Source organism: Callorhinchus milii, unplaced genomic scaffold, assembly GCF_018977255.1.
Source record: "Callorhinchus milii isolate IMCB2004 unplaced genomic scaffold, IMCB_Cmil_1.0 Scaffold5, whole genome shotgun sequence".
In the NCBI taxonomy this organism is placed as follows: Eukaryota; Metazoa; Chordata; class Chondrichthyes; order Chimaeriformes; family Callorhinchidae; genus Callorhinchus; species Callorhinchus milii.
Window position 1 is genome coordinate 37,593,985 of NW_024704746.1, and position 20,684 is coordinate 37,614,668.

At 37.7% G+C, this 20,684-nt stretch overlaps 1 protein-coding gene across 1 annotated transcript in view; it reads right to left on the reverse strand.

Annotated features, from left to right (window-relative positions):
* Window positions 1-1,396: 1,396 nt before the first annotated feature.
* lrriq1 (leucine-rich repeats and IQ motif containing 1) overlaps window positions 1,397-20,684 on the reverse strand; it is a 76,339-nt gene continuing 57,051 nt past the window's right edge. Inside the window, exons 23-26 of the mRNA XM_042335681.1 lie at window positions 14,993-15,125; window positions 7,409-7,469; window positions 6,426-6,546; window positions 1,397-2,899 (exon numbers count right to left, since the gene is read on the reverse strand). Coding sequence (XP_042191615.1) covers window positions 2,772-2,899; window positions 6,426-6,546; window positions 7,409-7,469; window positions 14,993-15,125 — 443 coding nt within the window. The 3' untranslated portion in view covers window positions 1,397-2,771. The remainder of the gene's footprint in view (window positions 2,900-6,425; window positions 6,547-7,408; window positions 7,470-14,992; window positions 15,126-20,684) is intronic.

The window sequence follows — 20,684 nt, forward strand, 5'->3', positions numbered from 1 at the left end:
CCCTCCCAACCCAGCGAAACACAGAGGATTGCAGCTCGGGGGGTAGAACGAGATCAGCAAACCCAGCGGCCTTAGATTCATACTTGTAAGGTTTTGATCTGCGTGACCAAACCCTACACCAGATGCGTCTTTATCTAACTTTTAGTAAGCCATTGGGATCACCCGATATTTACTCCTACTTGTAAACATTGAGAACAAACCTTTTTTAACAGAACCCTAATGCTATGACTTCAGTGCTCACATTCCTCAACGTTGCTTGTCAGGAACTTGATTTTGTTTGCATGAATGAACATATAGAAGCCAATGAAACTGCATCCACAATAATGAGTGCTCTGTTTCTGAAACATCTCGAACTACTTGAGCTGTACCAAATTTAGAAAGTCTGTGAATACATCTGTGCAGAGTTCAAAGTGTGTATTCCATGACCCCATATGAGGAGGCCATGGTGGACTTGTTCAGAAGGGAAACCTTAGCAGGTGTAAAATGGGGAGGTTACTAAAAGCGTAGAAAACTATAACTGAATTGTGATATTCTATGAATTGACACATATATACCTCTACACACTGAATGTGTTGTACAAGCACACCACAGTAGATATAATGACAACACTGCAGTTGTGTGAGGGCAGTGGAACAGTGCAATACCATATCCAAATGGTGCTGTGCTTAAGATTGTGGCATCTATTATTCTCTTTGCAGAACAAGGAAAATTCAATAAAGCAGAGGTGCACCACGCAGCATAGGAGGAATATGAATTATGTCAGCAATTAATATTAACACCTGTACCAGATGGTGTGTACTGCAAATAAGTTTCACTAACTGCATGACTGACCATGGGTTAAATAATCAAATTTTCATGAGCTTTTTCAGCTGTGAAATGTAGAAAGAGTTCCTTCTTAAATGTCTTTAACAAAGCTTTGACAAGCTAAATAGGCTTTTTTTGCTAAAGATTTTAACACTGGTTCTGAGGTAAACAGATAATTCGTCCATTGACAGTCTCTTAACACATTTGGGAAGACATTCCACCTGGGTCCTGATTTACTCTATTTCTATAGTATTTCAGATACATGAAAAATTTGACAAACTGTTGAATTCAGTCTTAACTCTGAAGCCAGTTTTCTGTAGTTCTTCTGTACTTCCTAAAAGATCTTTACCAAAACAAATTCTAAATTAAGGCTGTATTTAAGAATTTGCCTAATTCTGGATGTTGTGAAATGCTACATAAATCTGAGTAAAACTAGATCCAGGTGGAATTTCTTCCCAGTTCCACTTCTGCTTGAGCACAACTACTACATTATATTGTTGCTAAAATTGGAGAAATCTGGAATATAGGAGTCTTGTGTTTTTGATAACGCCTTGTTTCTCCATTTAGAATGACAGTTATGATGATTTCGTGATTTCAGTTTTTTTTATTGATGATGTACTTAACTAAACAATATAATGTAATACAGTACAGAATAGCACAAATAAAATCATACAAGATTACTTATTGTAGCATTGCTAAGCACATTTGCAGATCAAAGTCTTAGAAATATACATTTTGTTAAACTAATTTGCCAGCATTAAATTCACAAAAACATTCAATTGAGTTCATTATCTTGAAGGCAATTCTGATTAAAGGGGAAGACAAAAGTAGCATTTACTCCAGAAAATAGTTGTAATTTTAGTTACTATTTAAGTTCCATAACATCCATTCACAGTTTTGCTTGAACTGGAACTCATCTGCACAAAATAGGAACATACAGCACCAGGAAAGAACATTGTGGTCTTGTCTACCTGGTCTTCAATCAAAAATAAATATAAAAGGAAATAATCAGTAAAAATCCTACAAGGTTGGCTAGGATTACATACCAAATAAATTGACTTTGTTTAATTAAAGCAATTTTCAATAAGTTTATTTCTATGTATATAAACCATGTTGATTGCTAAGTTAAATGGCATCTAATAAATCAAGGCTAGTTTATTGTTAACATTGCATTGTGGATTTATTTCCCTCATGAGAAGATCTGATAATTATTTAACTTGGGTGAAATACACCCAGAAATATACATTTGTTCATGTCTAAATGAGTAAATGACAGTAGAAAATAATTGAAAAGATTTTGGTTACAAATCACTGGGCAATTACCTGCAAAATGTGCAGTACAAACAGGGACTGAGGACTCTGGACTCTCCACTCTGGACTTCACCTGGAGAATGTGGCTTCTAAATCATGTGATTCATCTCCACTGCAGTAGAAACCCAATGGCTTACACTGGGCTCACTCCAAAGGAGATCTTCGAATGGTTCATATTTAATGTCATTAAAGAGCCGATTTAGTAACACCCAATTTCTGTCCATCTGCCAAAGTACAATTCAAAGTGATGTAGAGCAGGCTTCCCATTCCACATCACTATTCTGCTGAGTGTGATGGTACTGGGTGCCATGTGATGAGGTGTTAGCACTTATTTTGCTACTGGAGTTGCTTTATTCTACCGACATCCATGCATTTACTTTGTGAGGTGACCAGTATTTTGTGGGTCAGTGATTTTTTTCCAGGCATAGTTTTTGAAATATTTCCTTTATGTTCATATTACAATTAGTATCATTTTCAATAGATCAAGTAATCTCGTCGAACAATTGTTTGTTTCATTTTACTGCAAAGGGATTTTAAATTCCTATGTATGGCAAGCTGCATAAACAGGCTATGATTCCTGACCTCTTTGCCACAATATTTGTAATCACTAACTAGTCTATTGATATTTCACTGCTATATACAATCCGGCCAAAGTAATTAGAGTGGTCTCCCTCGCTTCTTCCCACTTCCCCAACCTGTACTCAGGTTCACTGGGTTGTTCCGAAGGGATATGGGCTCCCTCTTTGCAGGTGCAGAGCCAGTCTTCAATTGTTTGGAAACTTCTTCTTAGGAGAGATTAAAAATATACTGTTATACAGGAAATATTTGATCATTGCTTAAGAATTACAGCACTTCAAACCATTTATTTTTGCTGATAATATCTTCAGTGTTTCAAGTTATTCCAACACTTAAATCAGTATCTCAAAAGCATATTCTGGTATTAAAGCATGGATCTCGCTGGTAGATTTGAAGAATGTACATAGTATTGCAGATTGATACATTAAACACTCAGCACTGTTAAGTAAATTTATAGTTCAAATTTTGATGGTGCTCAAAAATGAGTCCATAACTGGTGGTAGTCTACAGTGTGCTCCCACTGCAATGTGAAAGATATACCATCAGTTATGTCATTTGCCAGGGTCCACACAATAAAAGAACACACATGAAATACAAGTGATGCTTTTAGAGACTGTTGCTACCAAACAACCTTGACTTTGCAGATACAACATATTTAATGAACATAGCTTTAAACCACATCAACATTACAGTAATGAAAGCAGCCGTTGTTTTCGGATGTATTGGTTGTACCTATCAACACTGCCACAAGCATTTGGTGATCAATTTAACAACAAATCACACCACTCAAAACTATCAGAGCAATAAGTAGCATCCTCTAAATTCCACAATTGTTCAAACAAGGAACACTTTGTCTTTTCCACTGATTTTATTTCAATCAACATGAAAAAACAATTTGTCAGGACTAAACAAAAAAGTCAAAGCAGACACTCTACTATAGTACCTCAAATCAGATTATCCTATTTTGTGCTGCCTGTTTAATCTCGCCATTGAGATGGCCTGTGCCCTTCTCCTTGTGTAGTATCTTTGTCATGCTAGACCTTAAGCAAAATCCTGTCAGAAGGGCAGCTTTCATTTCAAATGGATCTCTTGCCATTTCCTGTCATGCCTTAGCCTTTTTTTTGTGTGTCCGCAGAATGACCTCTTCAAACATTTACAGCTGCATTTTTCACGATACCCAATTCAGGGAAAAAGAAGACAAACTCAAAGTAGAATAACTATAAAATGGATCTGAAGCACTCCTTATATATTGAGGAGGTTATACTGCTTGCATTGCCAAAATAACCACTTAATAACTTGCAGGTCAAAACCTTTATTTCCTGTCACAACAAATCTTGAAGTCATGCATTGAAAGCTTGACATGTGACATTATTTATATATCATATATATAATATATATATAATTTTTTAAAAAAGATTGGAACCTCAATTACCTGCCATATGGACTCTCTCCTGGTTAGTAACTGAAGTTCCACTTTGATTTTCTTTTAAACTCGATAAAAAGGCTTCTCTTGTATTTTTATACGATACTTTAAATAAATCATGTTCCTGGCTTCATATATAGGATCTGATTTCTGACGCCACTGCAACTCAATTATAATTACACATTGCTGCATTAAAACTATGACTAAGATGTTCTAACCATCAAACAGTGAATTAAAGGAGGTTGGTCTGTGTTTAACCAGTCAAACGATGTCCCCGCTATCATTGCAAATTAAGTCCTAACATCTATGAAATAGTAAATGTTACAAGAGATTTTACCAAGCATCTGTACAATTGGTCAAATGTGACTGATCAATAGCCTGGTTATTGCAAGCAATTCCTGTGAATTAAAGTGTCTCCTTGCCCTTCACATAGGAATTAAAGTTTATTTCCAATACATCTGCTAGTCTGCTCTGTTTGTTCTGTGTAGCAAATCTTTTGATACATCTATAGAATGAGATTTCCCATTCAATGTAAAACAAATGCAGAAAGTAATTATTTTAAAGTTATTTTGTCTTTTTCCCATGTAAATTGGTATTATGGTGTGAACAATGCAGTACAACAGTAATGAAATGCCTCAGGCTTTCTGTGAATGCAGACAGCAACATACAGTGAGCTAACCAGGATCTTAAGGGTGAATAGTGCAAATCAGTGGTGTGTCCTGGTTAGTAACTGACTTTCCACTTTGATTTTCTTATAAGCTGTGCGGTTTACAATGTATGAAAAAGGGAAATGTCTTGAAAATGAATCATGTTTGAATTATGCTTTTTGTTTAGACTATTACACATGAAAACAATCAGTTATGGGGTACCACAGTTTTAAATTCAAATGTTGTATGCCACAAGAATACTTTTCCTCTCAAAATTGCGAACTATGTTGCAATTCATTTTGCAAATGATGGATATGCAGGTAGTGAGGTGGAACAATACACTGTATCACAGAGGGTAGGACGTGCCACATAGAGTGAAAAAACGGCATTCAAGTTAACGGGATCTGCTCTTGTTTGCCTCTGGCACTGGAAGAAGATTAGGACCAGGTGACCTGCACACTGTCTGATCAGGAAGTGGCATTTGACACAAGATCCTTAAAAAAGGTGAAGCATTAAAAGGGTCATCTTAGTGCTAGAGAGCTGATCTGTAGGAATAAAACGTAATATACATAAATATGTATGCATGTATGGGTTGATGGCAATAAATCTCAAGAAAATAATCATTAGTAACTGATTGGTAGTTTTTTTTTGAATTAACAAAATATCAATATAAATGATGAAAATTCTTCACTTCCAAAAGATATGACATCGAGCAGGAAGATAATAGTTTTAAAGATGGTGACCAAAAGCTCGGTCAAAGAGAGGAGAGTTCAGAAAGTTTTGAAGATGGGAGTAAAAATTAGCAAGGTAAAGAGGTTTTGGATGAGAGTTACAGATCATGGCACCATTGCTGGTGCTGAAGAGTTGTGTATCCTCAATATAGATCAAGAGAAATATGCCCATCAGATAGCATCCAGTGGTTTAAGATGACCGCATAGCTGCCCCGCTGAGAGTATCCAATATAAACAATGCAACTTTGCTCAATTTGGAATTCCGAACATGGGTTAAAGATTCAAATTGCATCAGGAGAAGCTAGTATAAACAAGGATGACAGTAAATGGAGTCCATTGTAATGCACACTTTTATCCTTCATCATTCATCAGTCCAGCTCCAGGCACTATTCTTTTGAATGTACTTACTATCTATGTTGGTAGCCTTCACCCAGACAGCTACATTGTGGTATACACACACACACACACACATTTCTGTATAGTTGAGCATAGGTCCACTCAAACTGTATGTCTGAATGAGTTGCACATGATTTATTTCCTTTTCCTTTTTAAAAAGTTTGAATAAAATACATCAGCGCAGATGTTTAAAGAAAGGTCTAAATGACTTTATTTTAGTATACACAAGACTTTTAGGAATTTGTAAAATCAAGTGTATAATTTCTCAGTTAAATCATTTTTCTATCAACAGACCTCATTCAGTATGTCGCTGGTCTGGCATAACTTTGTATAAACTCAATGTTGTTTTTCATCCCTCTTCCTGTTGCATGTCATGGAATCACCCATAACCACCCTACCTTCACAGAAGTTATTGAAAATTATTTAGTTTATAATTGACAGCTTGCAGGTTTATTGTTATTTCATTCTCTAATATTTCAGTCATTTAGGGATGAACATTACAATTTAGAAAAGAAACACATACAGAACCTGAACTTACTTGCCGATCCTGTTGAGTTCAAGCGACTCTGATTTAATCCATCACCTAATTGAATTATACTGCTACCACTGCTCACAGATCCAACCTCTAAATCCGGTTCTTCTCTACCTACAGGACTTGCCTAATGGAAACAAAACAAAACTTATAATAACAATAATAATAATCCTTGCATTTGATATAGCGCTTTTCACATCGGGAGGACGTCCCAAAGCGCTTCACAGAACACGCTGTAAAGTGAATTGACTGCATATTTGTGGGCGAACGCGGCAGCCAATTGCGCACAGCAATGTCCCACAAACAGTCATGGATTGAAAATGACCAATTTATTATTGTTTTGGATTTTTGGAGGGATTATTATTGGGCGTGTGGATTAAGGAAACTTGCCCAAGGTTTCGCCCTCTGCCTGGAATTGAACTCAGGTCTCTTGCTTGCAAAGCGAGTGCTCTAACCACTGAGCTACAGGACTCCACGAGTCCTGTATATTCTTGAAACATATCATGAAATCTTATTTAAGTGAAAAATGCTAATCTCATCTCATTAGCATGCCTTAATTGTTAGTAATGCAGCATGCTATTTTCATTAGCGTTTCACAGTGACCAACACCAAATTAGCTTAGATTTATTTTCTATAAACTCTATTAAACTTTTTATCCACAACACCCTAAAATTAACCAATGAGTGTAGTCTGCCTGGAAACCTCCTAGAAGATCCATATCAAAAGCATAAAGTAATTAACATATTCATTCATAGAGTGATAATACATACATACTTCATACATTCAATGACATACATACACTGTTATACATAAAATAACATTAATAAGCAATCACTGTACATGAACACACCTTTTGATAACAATCTACCAGGAAACAACTTGCAAATTGTTTCTACAAATAACAAGCAATGTTATATGAAAATCAACACAGTGTCAGAATCTATGGAGTATAGAACTATGAATATTTAAAGCTAGAAGGAAGTTCTTACCACGAGTTGAACTCGACCACCATTCAGTATTTCTGGGCCTAGCTCTGGCAGGAAATGGTGGCTGGAGAACCACAAGAGAAACAAACAAAAGATAGTAAGACTGACGTGTTCATGTAAACACTGACTTATTGAACTGCACACATTTCAGATCATTGTAAAAAGATATGGCTTTAAAAATAAAATTGTATTACAGTAAACTCAGTCTCACATCAGTAGTTATTTACATACATTACACCCCCAAATTAACTGTACACATCAAGTAAGTAATGCTTCCATATAATGTACAATCTAACCGGCCTACGTCTGAAATAATGTATTGTTACTCACACTTTTAGTAAACTGAGCAAAGAATCCTGCTCCCCCTCTCCACCCCATCCAAGGACAACTCTGTTGTCACACCATGTGTTAAAAGTTTCAATATTACTTTATAACTCTTTCACATTATTAGTTTTGCAACTTTTAACTCAGCACATCAGTAAGACAGACAGTAACATATCTTGCTATAAGGTGGGTTGTAAAATCACAGTTACTGAATTTCATTCAATGTGCTGCAAATACAATCTTTAGAAACTGAAAATTTTTAAATAGGAAATGGCTTTGCAGTCTGTTTTTGAACTGTGTTTACAATTGGATTAATAATGTACTTTTGTGGACCACAAATCCCATCAATACATTTCAACAACCTGATGATACAAGATAAATGTGATTGATACAGTCATTATAGTCCAGACACTTTCTGATATTTGTCAACCGATCATTCTTACTTTTTATATAGTCAACTGCTGTTCAGTTTGAATTTAATCAGCAACAAATCTAAAGAAACTAAATAAGAAATTGTGCTTTCTACATCTGTAGACAGCCTGGTATTCAATACCCACATGTGACTTACGTTTACCATCCTCTATAGTAAGTGATATGCACATTTATAAAAGCATTGTTCAAATATTGTTTAATCAATTAGAAGCAAGAACATGAAGCAGATATCCTCGCAGTGTAGCCCTTTTTTCTATTAGTACTATATGAATTGAATTCGGATTTATCCTTCATGTTCACTTATTCTGCAAGTTCTCAAAGTAAACTAAATGAAGCCGATTAAAGTTAAATCTAAAGTGCTCAGGTTCAATAACAGGCTGGTAGAATGGGGACTTTACTTTTCTAATTCTGTTGCCAGATAAACGTATGTTACACAAGAGCATGAGGTAGTGAATTGTATTCTTAATAAAGGAGCAATTATCCAATTTGGTTGAAATTCCAATAAAAATATTTATTAAGCTGGCAGGTTATGAGTTTTTATATAATGCACAATTGTCACTCAATTGGATAAATGAAAACAAGACAACAAAAAGTTCCACAGTAACAGAATGCACATGATACCTCTTAAGAAGCCTGAGGGGTGCCAAAGACATTTTATGCAGCGTGTCTAATGGCTCTTCAGGACTAGTTATGGCACGCATTTAGCTGCAAGATATTGTGAAAGAAAGTGTGCTTTAGGTTTAGAATCAGTGGACTAGGACCCACCACTTTAGCTGACTTTAGTAAGGTGCATTTGAGGAACTTATTTTGTACAACCCAAGGAATGGGAATCTAGGATAGTTCAGTCTCCATACTGCTCCCTGTTTGCCTTCTGCGGAGACAGCAGTTCTATTATAGAACATAATTTTGATAGGATCCCAAACCTCAGTAGTTGTGTGAAGCGCTATGAGACTTCCTCCTCACATGAAAGGCACCATATAGATGTAAATTGTTGTATTCTCAATCACAATGATGCAAGAATAGAAGGTGAAGTTACCCAGATGAGGTGGGCAGGAGAGAAGGATGAATCCCTTAAGATGACTATTGAAACGCAATCTGGAAAATGCAATTAAAGTACACTGGCACTTACTAAATGTGAAGGATCAGAGATTACAATCTGATAAGCAGTATGAATACACATGATTAGTGCTCTAGTCACTTTGTTGAATCTCAAATAAAGTGAAATGTTACAGAATCTCCATCTGTAAAACTAGTGACGAAAAATAATAAAACCCATTTTGTTTCTGTGTTTGAATTTATTTGAATTTATAACGGTAAGTGGTCTTTTTAATGGTATATTCGGGATATATTATATTAGGGATATTATGCTATATTAGGGATACCAACAGTTTCAGGAAAGATGGAACTTCAACTTGAGTTCAGAATGGTTATGAATTTGTCTATCTTAGAAATGTGAAGAGTAAATTTCTACCTGGATCTAAATTTATTCTATTAATCTAGCATGTCAGTGTGTGCAGAATTCTTAAAAAAAAAGCTTGTGGAAAGACATCCTCAAAATTAAGGATTATATTTCAGAGTTTTTTCAATTCTGGATGCAACAGTAGAGTAAATATAGATTAAGATGGAATATCTACCCATTTAAAATAAAATTAATTTCCTTTGTTTAATGAGAAATAAGATCTAAATAATGTTCATGACTGTAATTACAAATATTTGTTTGTTTAGTCAAGTTTAATAGAATTCACTAGTTCCTGAGCAGAAATAAACCACTTAACTATAAACAAATCCATCAGTGCCATTTTACTTCAGCATTCATTCCAGTCAAATGCAAAACCTCTTATATTAAATTCCTTTGCTACTGACAGTCTTGAATTCGATATGCAACTGACTTCTGGGCAAATTTGGTGTTGCTTTAAAGCAACAACTAGGTATTGTAAGACATACGAGAAAATCTGACAAGAGCACCTCTATTTACATAGCAAGCAATTTACATGGAAGCCTGGTTTGTTTGTTAAACCGGAGAGTAAAGTATCTGCACTTCACTTGAAAAGTTAACAAAACTTTCTTTCAGGCAGGTATACCCAATTATACCATATTTCCACTCGGTTAAAGGGTTTACAGACCGAAGGGCTTGACTACAAGAACTGTTTGGAAGTGTATTTATGCAGTGGAAGAAGCCAAAACATGTTCTGAAAGTACAGAAAGTACCGTATATGTTTTATAACAGACATTTTAAACTATCCATTCACCCCAGGGGAAAATGGAAAAAAAGTTACCATCTTTGCATTTCGGCCACCAAATTCTCCATTACTGGGGTTTAGCTAAGTTTTGTCTCTTGTAAATCTGCCAGCACTGTGAAGCCAAAGCACTTTAGACCATTTGGAAGCCAACAGAAGGGTAGAGCTTGATGTGTACCTGGGAAGCTGCCACATTGTCTCCTGCAAATCTGCCAACACCGTAAAGCCAAGACAATTTACAGAGTTTGGAAGCTAGCAAAAGGGAGAACCATAACCCATGCCAAAGAAGCAGCAATACTATCTCAATTTATATGGAAAAGAACCTTGAGATACTGTATATAACTCAACCAATTTATCAATTCCATCAGATAGGATGGAATATAACACCATATACCCTGGCTCTGAGTCAGAAGATTGTGGGTTCAAGTCCCATTTTGGAACTTGGAACTCAGTCTAGGCTGACACTCAAATACAATCCCCAGAGAGCCTTGCGTTGTTGGTGGTGCCATCCTTTCGATGAGAGGTTAAACGGAGGTCCTGTCTGCCTTCTCAGGTGGATGTTAAAGATCCCATGGCACTATTTGACAATAGAAGGAGTTTCTCTCAGTGTCCTGACCACAATTCCCCAAATAAAACTGGTCATTTACTTCATGGCTGTGTAGTGAGTGGGACTTAGCTATGGGCAAATTGACTGCCGTGTTCAACTGCCAATACGGTCTGACTACATATCGCAGTATAATCCTGTGAAGCGCTTTGAGACATCATGATGACATAATACTCTATATCAAATACAAAGATTATATCCTACTAGTATATTCTGTAACATGATTTCTACATCATGTTTCTACATTTCTACATCAAATCTAAAATCGAGGGGATACTTTCATCCACCTCAGGCCCGTCCACAGCCACCCCCACATCACCTCTCCCTCATGACCCACCCATCGCCCCCTATACTCCTTCGACCCTATCTCTCCCTCCTCCCTCACCACGACTGTTGGCAAACTCAAACCCACCACCTGCTCTCTCAATCCCATCCGCACCTCTCTCCTTGTCTCCCAACTCCACCTTCTGGCCCCTGGTAAAAAAACAGCCGTCATCACCCCCATCTTGAAAAAATCTACACTGGACCCATCTCTTCTCTCCAGCTACTCCATCTCTAACCTCCCATTCCTCTCCAAGGTACTGGGACGAGTCGTCGCGTCCCAGCTCTGCTCCTTTCTTTCTCACCATTCACTCTTTGAACCCCTCCAAACAGCTCTGGACAAAGTCACTAATGAAAATTCTGAACATCTGTAATCAGGGCTCCCTCTGCCTCTTTGTCCTCCTCGACCTGTCTACCCCTTCGACACTATTGACTACTCCATCCTCATACAGCGCCTCCCTGCTTTACTCAATCTTCACAGACCTGCCCTTGCCTGGTTCGATTTCTATCTCACCGTCTCCACTTTTTTGGCTCTAATGGTTTCTCCTCCAGCCCCTGGAATGCCATGCCTGGCGTCCCCCAGGGCTCTGTCCTGGCCCCCTCCTCTTTAATATCTACATGCTTCACCTTGGTAACATCATCCGCAGACATGGGGTCAAAGTCCATATGTATGCGGATGACACTCAACTCTATCTTTCTGCCTCCACCCTCAACTCCAGGACCACTGCTGTCCTGACAGACTGCCTGTCGGACATCAAGTCCTGGATATGAGGGCAAATTTCCTACAGTTGTATGTGAACAAGACTGAGCCCCTCCTGATTGGCTCGCACCAGCGCCTCAGCACCTCAGGCTCTGGCAGCATCAACCTCCATGATTGCTCACTACAGCTCACCAAGCCAGTCAGGAACCCAGGTGTCTTGTTCGACCCTCAACTGTCTTTTCTTCCCCACATCCAAGCCATGACCCACTCTGCCTTCCCTCACCTCCATAAGATCGCCCGACTCCGCCACTACTTCACCCCTCAGGCCGCTGAAACTCTTGTTCATGCCTTCATCATCTCCAGGCTCGACTATGCAAACGCTCTGCTTGTCAGCCTTCCCAACTCCTCCCTCCACAGGCTGCAGATAATCCAGAACTCTGCAGCCCGTGTCCTCTCTCGCACCAAACTCCGTGACCCCATCTCCCCCACTCTCGCCCAACTCCAATGGCTCCCTATCCTTCAGAGGATCCAGTTCAAGATCCTGGTCCTCACCTGCAAAGCCCTCCATGGCCTCGCTCCATCCTACCTCTGCGACCTCCTAACCTCCTACCAACCCACCTATTCCCTCGGCTCAGCTGGCTCAGGCCTGCTCCATGTCCCCTGATCCACCCACCCCACCATTAGCGGGAGAGCCTTCAGCCACTCTGCCCCCAACCTCTGGAATTCCATCCCCCAGTCACTCCGCCTCGCCCCCTCATTTGCCTCCTTCAAGACCCTCCTCTTCGACCATGCCATCGGCCACTCCCCTTCTCCTCTCCTCCCTTTTCACACTTGACCCAAGCTTGGGTCTGAAATGCTGTACACTGTCCAGCACCTTGGGACGTTCTTCCGACATGAAAGGCGCTATACAAATGTAATCTTGTTGTTGTTGTTACATCAAGAGATAGCAGACACCACCCTTTATGGCCTTCCCGAAATATTCTATGAGATTCACACAGGTAAAGGTTTACGGAGTACCATAAAAAATAATGGATTATATTATGCTTATAGTCAGCATATTCCATGTCACTGGCTAAGCACTAGCTGATGATGGTATGTAATAGACTAGAATAAAGGCTTAGGACCCAAAAATAGGCATTACTCAACCGAGATTGTTTTTATCTGGTATGTCTGTTCTGCATTGTCAAACACCTTTAAAACATCAAGTAAGATCGCATAACTTGGTCCACACAATGAGTTGGTCCACGTAATTCCTGCATACCATGACAACACTAAAAAAATGTCTTCTATTAACTGAACCAAAGCAACCCTTTATGAATGCAACCTGATCCTATTCGGCTAAAGTCAACAGCATCGATTCCAGCTGGGAAGGCAAACATTTTTGCAAAAAAAAATTACAATCTGTATTGATAAAGGAGATCACACGAGAGGTTTGGAAGAAGAAGGCCCTTCGGCCCATTTGATCTCATCCTTTCAGAATACCAATCCTTCTGCTTTCCTATTACAGCATCAAGCTGTTTCTTAAATGAGTCCATTATGTGCTGGCCTACATCTGTATCTGTAACATAAGAGCCTTCCCCATGGTGGAGAATTATATATAATGATTTTTGTTGTGGGGTTTATTCAGATACTGAGTTATTTAAAGAGTTGTGCATGTATGGGTGCCTGCAATAGGTCACACAACTTATATAGCTCTTTGTAGATGTTACATAAAAAGCAATTGACATCTAATAGTATTTTAGCAATTTCCCAAGAGGCAGCCTATATGCAGTGTATTGCTCTTGCCTCCAGCTGACTCATCATGTGGGGCTGCACTCTTACTGCCTGATCCCCTACTCAAAATATTTAGCTTTAATCTGCACATTCCAATGCACATATAATGCACATTCTAATCTTACACTAATGAGAGTATTAAGTTAAAATCTTTTCTGTTTCAGTAACCACAGAAGTTTGGGTCAGTTCCTTTGGCAGTGCACATCTCGAGAGATCTAACCGCTGCTCCGAAGGAGGCAATAACCAGGTTATTTTTGTTCCAGGTGAAGAATATTAGATAACAGTACCTCAAACAGTACAATTGTTTTGTATTACAAACTTACTTTTGACACCCTGTGTGTCTTTTCTCATCTTTTTTCTAGGCTATGTGTGAATGAACATCAATTAATTTAATCTCCAGAGCCTATGATTAGGGAAGTTCGATCTGTAATTGTATGAATCCCATCAAGAACAAGCGTATAGGTCTAATTTCCAATAGAACGTCGTCACAAGCTTTGTCCACTGGGTGCAGACGAGTTCTACCTGACTACCTTGCTCAACTCAACTGCGTGGATGATATTAACTTTACAGGACTGAGTACTTTCTCACAGATAAGTCACAATCCTGGTCTAATTCCAAATTCTAAATATCCATACCAGAAAATGTTGAAACATCTATTGCTTTAGTTCCTATTGAGGTTGAGATAGTGAATTAATCCTGAAATATTGTTTTAAGGCACAATAAGGGATCTTTAAGCGAGAGACCTGGGTTCAATTCCCGGCAGGGTGAAACTTTGGGCAAGTTTCCTTACTCCACATGCCTGATAATAATCCTTCAAGATAAAAAACCCAATAATAAATTGGACACTTCAATCCACGACTGTTTGTGGGATGCGGCTATACGCAATTGTCTGCCGCATTTCGCCCACAAATATACAGTCAATTCACTTTACAGTCTGTTCTGTGAAGCGCTTTGAGACATCTAGAAGGCGTGAAAAGCGCTATATCAAATGCAAGGATTATTATTATTATTATTTAACATAAATCAAGAGTATTAAACATGCATCTTTGATTTGTTTAAAAGTGTGTGTGTGTACATGCTCGGACAATGTCCACAGCAGTGTGAAGAACAAATACAAATGGAACAACAGAAGCTATCAGTGGTCCTTTTTACATTGTAAGATTCATAATACATGCAGCCGACAAAGAAAATCTTACTTTTTCATAATTCTGGAACTGGTTGTTTCATAATCGACAACCTGTGTGTGAAGCCATTGATAGGTTAATTCTCTGCTTCTTCGTAGTCTGTCTGGTGAAGCTGGTTTTGAATCAGTTAATTCTCCTTTATGAGCTGAATCAAACAACACAGTAAATTAAGACCAATAATTTGAAACAAATCCAATTTTAAACTACAAAACCTGTTCAACTTTGAATACGCGCACATCAGAGAATTGAGATCATATAACTTTAATTGACTTCCAAATCTAATATTTTTTTACACAAAAAAGATTAGGACTCCAAAGGCATTCTGTTAGGTTATATTATAAACAGTATTCTTATTTCTCCTATATAAATATAGTGTTTCAGCGCTTTCTAAATCATGTTAATCTGCTGTAATAAGGAAATACATGTTTGAAGTCAGTCATTTGATTTCCTTATTCTGTGGTGGTAGTTTGAGAATCTAGTATTATAATGCCATCTTATTTTAACGACATGTGCATAATTTGCCTACTTAGAGTCACTACACTTGATAGCAAATTCTGTGAATTACTTTGAGACATTTCGATGACATAAGGTGTTATATCAAATACAATGATTATTATAATTGGCCCTATTGTTATGTTTTCCCTTCAATGTTCTCTTCTTTATTCTTCTTCCACATTCTCTCCTTTGTCCTAACTTGGTTATTCTAACTTTTGATTTTGCTTTTTTTTAATCCATTCTAAAAGTCTTTTTTTCTCCCATGTGGGTTTGTAACCTATACTCTGTTTATCTTCTTTCTTTTCTTCCTGCTCCGGTTGCTTTATTTAAGAAGATGGAAGCAGCTATTTATCAGAAGACCAATGATTGACAGAATAGATCAATCTATGATGTGATTTCCATATTCAAAGGAAGAGGTGGGAGCTAAAACAGACAGTCATCACCTGGTACCTTTCCCCCCCCACCCCCCTTACTAGAGGGGTATCAGCACCCAAATAAGTGATCTTAATCACAGTGATTCAAGGATTAAGATATTAACATAGATCAAGATAAAATCTATTCTCATCAGAACTGCTCTTTAATGAAGCACCTTATACTTAAACTAGTTGCCTGGACATCTTTTAGTTCCCCTTTGCTTCCATTGACTGCTGATTTACACATTATCTGTCGACGGATGCCCTCAGTAACTGGCCTCTAGATATCTGTTAAGTGCCTAAGTGTTTTTTTTAAAGTACCTGACTAAGTGTAGCAATCAATATTAAAAAAAGTCATCACTTGCTCCAATCTTTGAGACATGTACATGGGAAACAAAATAAGTTGTATAAAATATTTTTGAATCTCACTCAAGGGTTCCATATTAAATAGTACAGGCACTCTGTCTTCTTCTGAATTCCAATCTTCCTTGCTAATGGCAAACACAAGGCCAAAAATAAAAATGAATTAAAATGCAATTGTACAAACAGTTGACTGAATGAAAACGATGTACTGAAGAGCTGCTTTTATTTCTGCCCTTAGCTGTGCGTTTTAGATCACAACATACATTGCAATCCAAGTCACCATCATTAACATAGCCAGATTCATTTGCTAAAAGAGCTGATCGCCATACAATACAGACTTAAGAGCATGCAGGAATATGGCAGAAACTAAAGGATTCCGACACAGTCAGGACGAGTTGTAGATCGAGAATCAGAAGTCATGCTTGTTAGTCTGATCTCTCAAGGATCTCATGCAATCAGAGGCCACTGTCTCGGAGGCAGAGGTAATGTCAGCTATTAAAGAATGAAGTCATTCAGAGCTGTGTTAGTGACAGTCACTGAGGGTCAGGACCATCTGTCATTAATTTTCTTAAAAAGGAGAATAATAGATACTCTATGCAGTGGTTCGAAATCCTCCACTGAATAAACAAGACAAGGTCATCTGCAGGTTAAAATTTGATCTAAAAAGTCTTCAACTACTTGTGTACAGCACCATTACTTGTTCCAATGGACATCCTTACATCTTACATCTCTCTGCATTGATCACTATAAAAAATAGACTTTAGACTAGGGATATGGTGATTGACTGTAACTGTGTCTCAAAGCTAAGATTTCATTTTTGTAAAAATTAGTAGATGGGGAAATACTTCAACAATTACTGTGCTGTTATTCATGAAAGGGACCCAGATGCCCTGAAAGTTTAATGTGGCACACAGTAACAGAATACATTTCTGTTAGGCACGTGGTATATTTCGCCCAGGAGTCCTGGAGCTCAGTGGTCAGAGTACTCGCCCTGCCTCGCAAGTCAGAGACCTGGGTTCGATTCCCGGCAGGGTGAAACCTTGGGCAAATTTCCTTACTCCACACGCCTGATAATAATCTCTCAAGAAAAAAATAAAAATAATTTAGTCACTCAATCCACGATTCTTTGTGGGACACTGCTGTGCGCAATTGGTTGCTGCGTTTCGCCCACAAATATACAATCAATTCACTTTACAATATATTGTGTGAAGCGCTTTGAGACTTCCAGAAGATGTGATAAGGTGCTATATCAAATGCAAGGATTATTTTTATAGAAGCAATAGTTCACAGCATGGTACTGTAGTCATAATGGAAGCCTACAATTTTCCAAAATTAATTTCACAATCTATGCTCACAGCAGGAAGAATGATGTCCCTATTCTTACTTAAACAATTGTATTCTGTTCTATGAGCAATGTTTTCTGCAAGAACTCTTCGTGTGATATAGGAAATACAATACATTAAGGAAACTCCGTTGAAGTAAAGAATATTCCAAATTGTTAGTTAAAAGTATTTAGCTGAGGATCTTGTACAAAGCAAAATATATAAAAGAAGCTTTGCAAAGTGAATGGCAGGCCCCACTAATATTAAAAAGATGCAATGATATTTTAGATTTCCATGATACATCATTTGACATGTTGGAGAAATAAAATGGCAATAAATGGAACCTAACTGTTGGTTTACAGTCAGAATCTCTTCTAATTTGTAACAATTTGTTCTCAGTTTATTCAGAGCACACAAAAGAAAGTGTGGCCGTAGGTCTGTTAATCCATGGACTTTGCCGGGTTCTTATTTTAGCCACTTTCATCAACTCCGTGTCTGGGATATTTATACAAGTAAAACAGGAAATCTAGCACTGATCTGAGGCCATGAAAATATCTGCAGGCAGATTCCATGTTTATTTTTAACAAAACTTAGTGAAGAGTCTAAACATTCTAGCACCTCACAGGCAAGTAAAACTCAAAATGTGCTAAAATTAACAGTCTGCAACCCAGGTCAAGACCCTCTAATGAAAGGGGAAAAAGTTGTAGGGCAAAAAGTGGACGCTGGAGGGTATTTGTGCTGTCAGTTTTAAAGTAAGTATTAACTGTTTCTTCAACTTAAAGCTAGGTGAAAAAATCCTCCACGATAGCATTCAAATAGTTTGGATTGTGTTTTTTTTGTGTCCATTGTATTACTTTTCAGAACTGCTTAAAGGTCTACATGATTACTCAATGTAGATGAAGTTTATATTTTTCTTCTAAAATAATTATGTAATAGATCGCTCCTTGTTCGTTTATACAGAAATAAAGATAATCAGATTTACTGAAAGCTAAAACCTCCATCCATGTGCTTCTATCTTCCATTCCTCAACATACAACAGGCAGAATCTACTTAAGGTATTTGATCCCAGTGTCTTTTTCTGTTTGAGCTTGGAATTTGACTGTTGAAAGCTATGAGTGACCAGAAAATCAAGGTAGTGGCTCAAACAGTAGCAGCATTCTTTTCATTGTTGCTAACATGCTGAAGGGGAGCTTGGTTAACATTTCATCGGGTGTTAAAAGTATCTCATTCGAACTTGACTGTCCTCAATAGAGCTTAAACATACAATGTTCGGCCTATAAAGAAATCATGCATTCAAACATTAGGTGGTCAGAATTATTAAGTAATAAACAAAGCTGATTGTTTTACATCAGTCAGAACAGCATGTCCTGGAAATGTTTCTGGTGAACACAATGGGCAATAAAGACAATGAACACCAGAAATTACTATTAGGAAATAAAAGCATTCTTTCAAAGATTCATTTTTTGCAGTTACAGCACTTTGTGTTGCTTTTATGTGGACAAAGCTAAAATGGACACATTTATTTTTTCTACTAAAGATATCAAGAGTACTCCTCTTCCTTGTTTAGTCCACGCAGGTTAGGAATACAATTGTACCACATTTTAGTAGAATTTTACCCAATGAAAAAAACTATTAATATCATATAGAAGTGCAAATCATATATATTACCTAGCTGATATCACTTCTTCATAAAATGCGTCATTAGCAAAGTACAGTTATTGTTACTGGGTGCATAACTATGGAAATGCTTTCAATCTATTCTAATAGACTTCAAAATACAAAGTGAAACAGGCATTTTACCCGTATGATTTTTCTACATTCAAAATAAAACCATCAGTCACTGAACTCTGAAGTTGCTTGCTTCCATTTGGACCTCAGCAAAAGTGGATATGATGCACATATTTCCATTCTTGGAGGGTTTGCTGAATGGCTTTTGACTGACTGTGCACGTCGGGTTAGCCATCAGCTAGCCACACCAATGTTAATCACAATGCAGAGCAGAAAAACTAGCAAGAGGACACAACACTGCAATTGGAATTTCTTTATCCTGACCAACAATGCCCCCAAAATAAAATGAGTCATTTACTTTATGGCTGTTTGTGAGACATTGCTATGTGCAAATTGACTCCTGAATTCACCCACAAAACTTACAGTCACTACACTTTTACGTATAACTGTGAAGCGATTCAGAACGTTCTCCCAACATGAAAGACGCAATACCAAATGTAAGGTTTATTATTATTTAGAACATGGGCGGAGTATTTTATTTGGGAACAAACTCATGATATTTTTTTAAACAGGATAGAGTTCCCTCTAACTTCAATGCATGATTAATATAACATAAAATGTAAGTGACTACATAAACAGGCTTGCAGGAAATCAGTATCATGATTTGGTGGATGGGTGGCTGGAAAATTAGGCACAGATTTCATTTCAAATTTCATCCTGCAGCAAGTGACAGAGCGTTTGGAGAGGGGGAGGTGGGGCAGAAACCTGAGGTAAATGCGTACATACACAGTACAATTCATGCAGTATTTTACAGCTCTGTGAGAGGCATTGCTGTGAACTGGGGTTGCACTCTGCCAGAAAAGTGGCTTTGACCCATAGGGAGCTCCTTGAGATCACTGGTGCCTCAGGCCCTTACTGCTTTCTCCAAAAAGTTTTATGTTTCAAGTATCAGTTTGGATTTCTTCTGGAGATGATTAACACAAACACAACACAGATTTTTTCCAAGTTATCCAACTCCATGTGTTTATGTTATTCTAGTTCTTTTCTAGATTTTATTGGCTATATCTACCTGGTTGAAGTCACTATCAGTTTACATATTCAGGGCCTGATAGAAAGCTATTAATTCCACAGTTTCATAAATTGATATTTTTCGCTCTCTGATTACATACCACCATATTAAACTGTCCTTCAACAGACTTGAGAAAGAATTGAGAAACAGTGTTCCTGAGCAGAATTGTTTTTTTTTTCATTTCAACACTTCTCTCTATTGTAACTACTTTAGTAATGGTTGTGACAGCAGATAGCCCCCAGTTAGGTTTCTCAAATTTAGATGATTGCATAATCCCAAACTGTCAATTTATGAACTGGCAAAGGCATAACTAT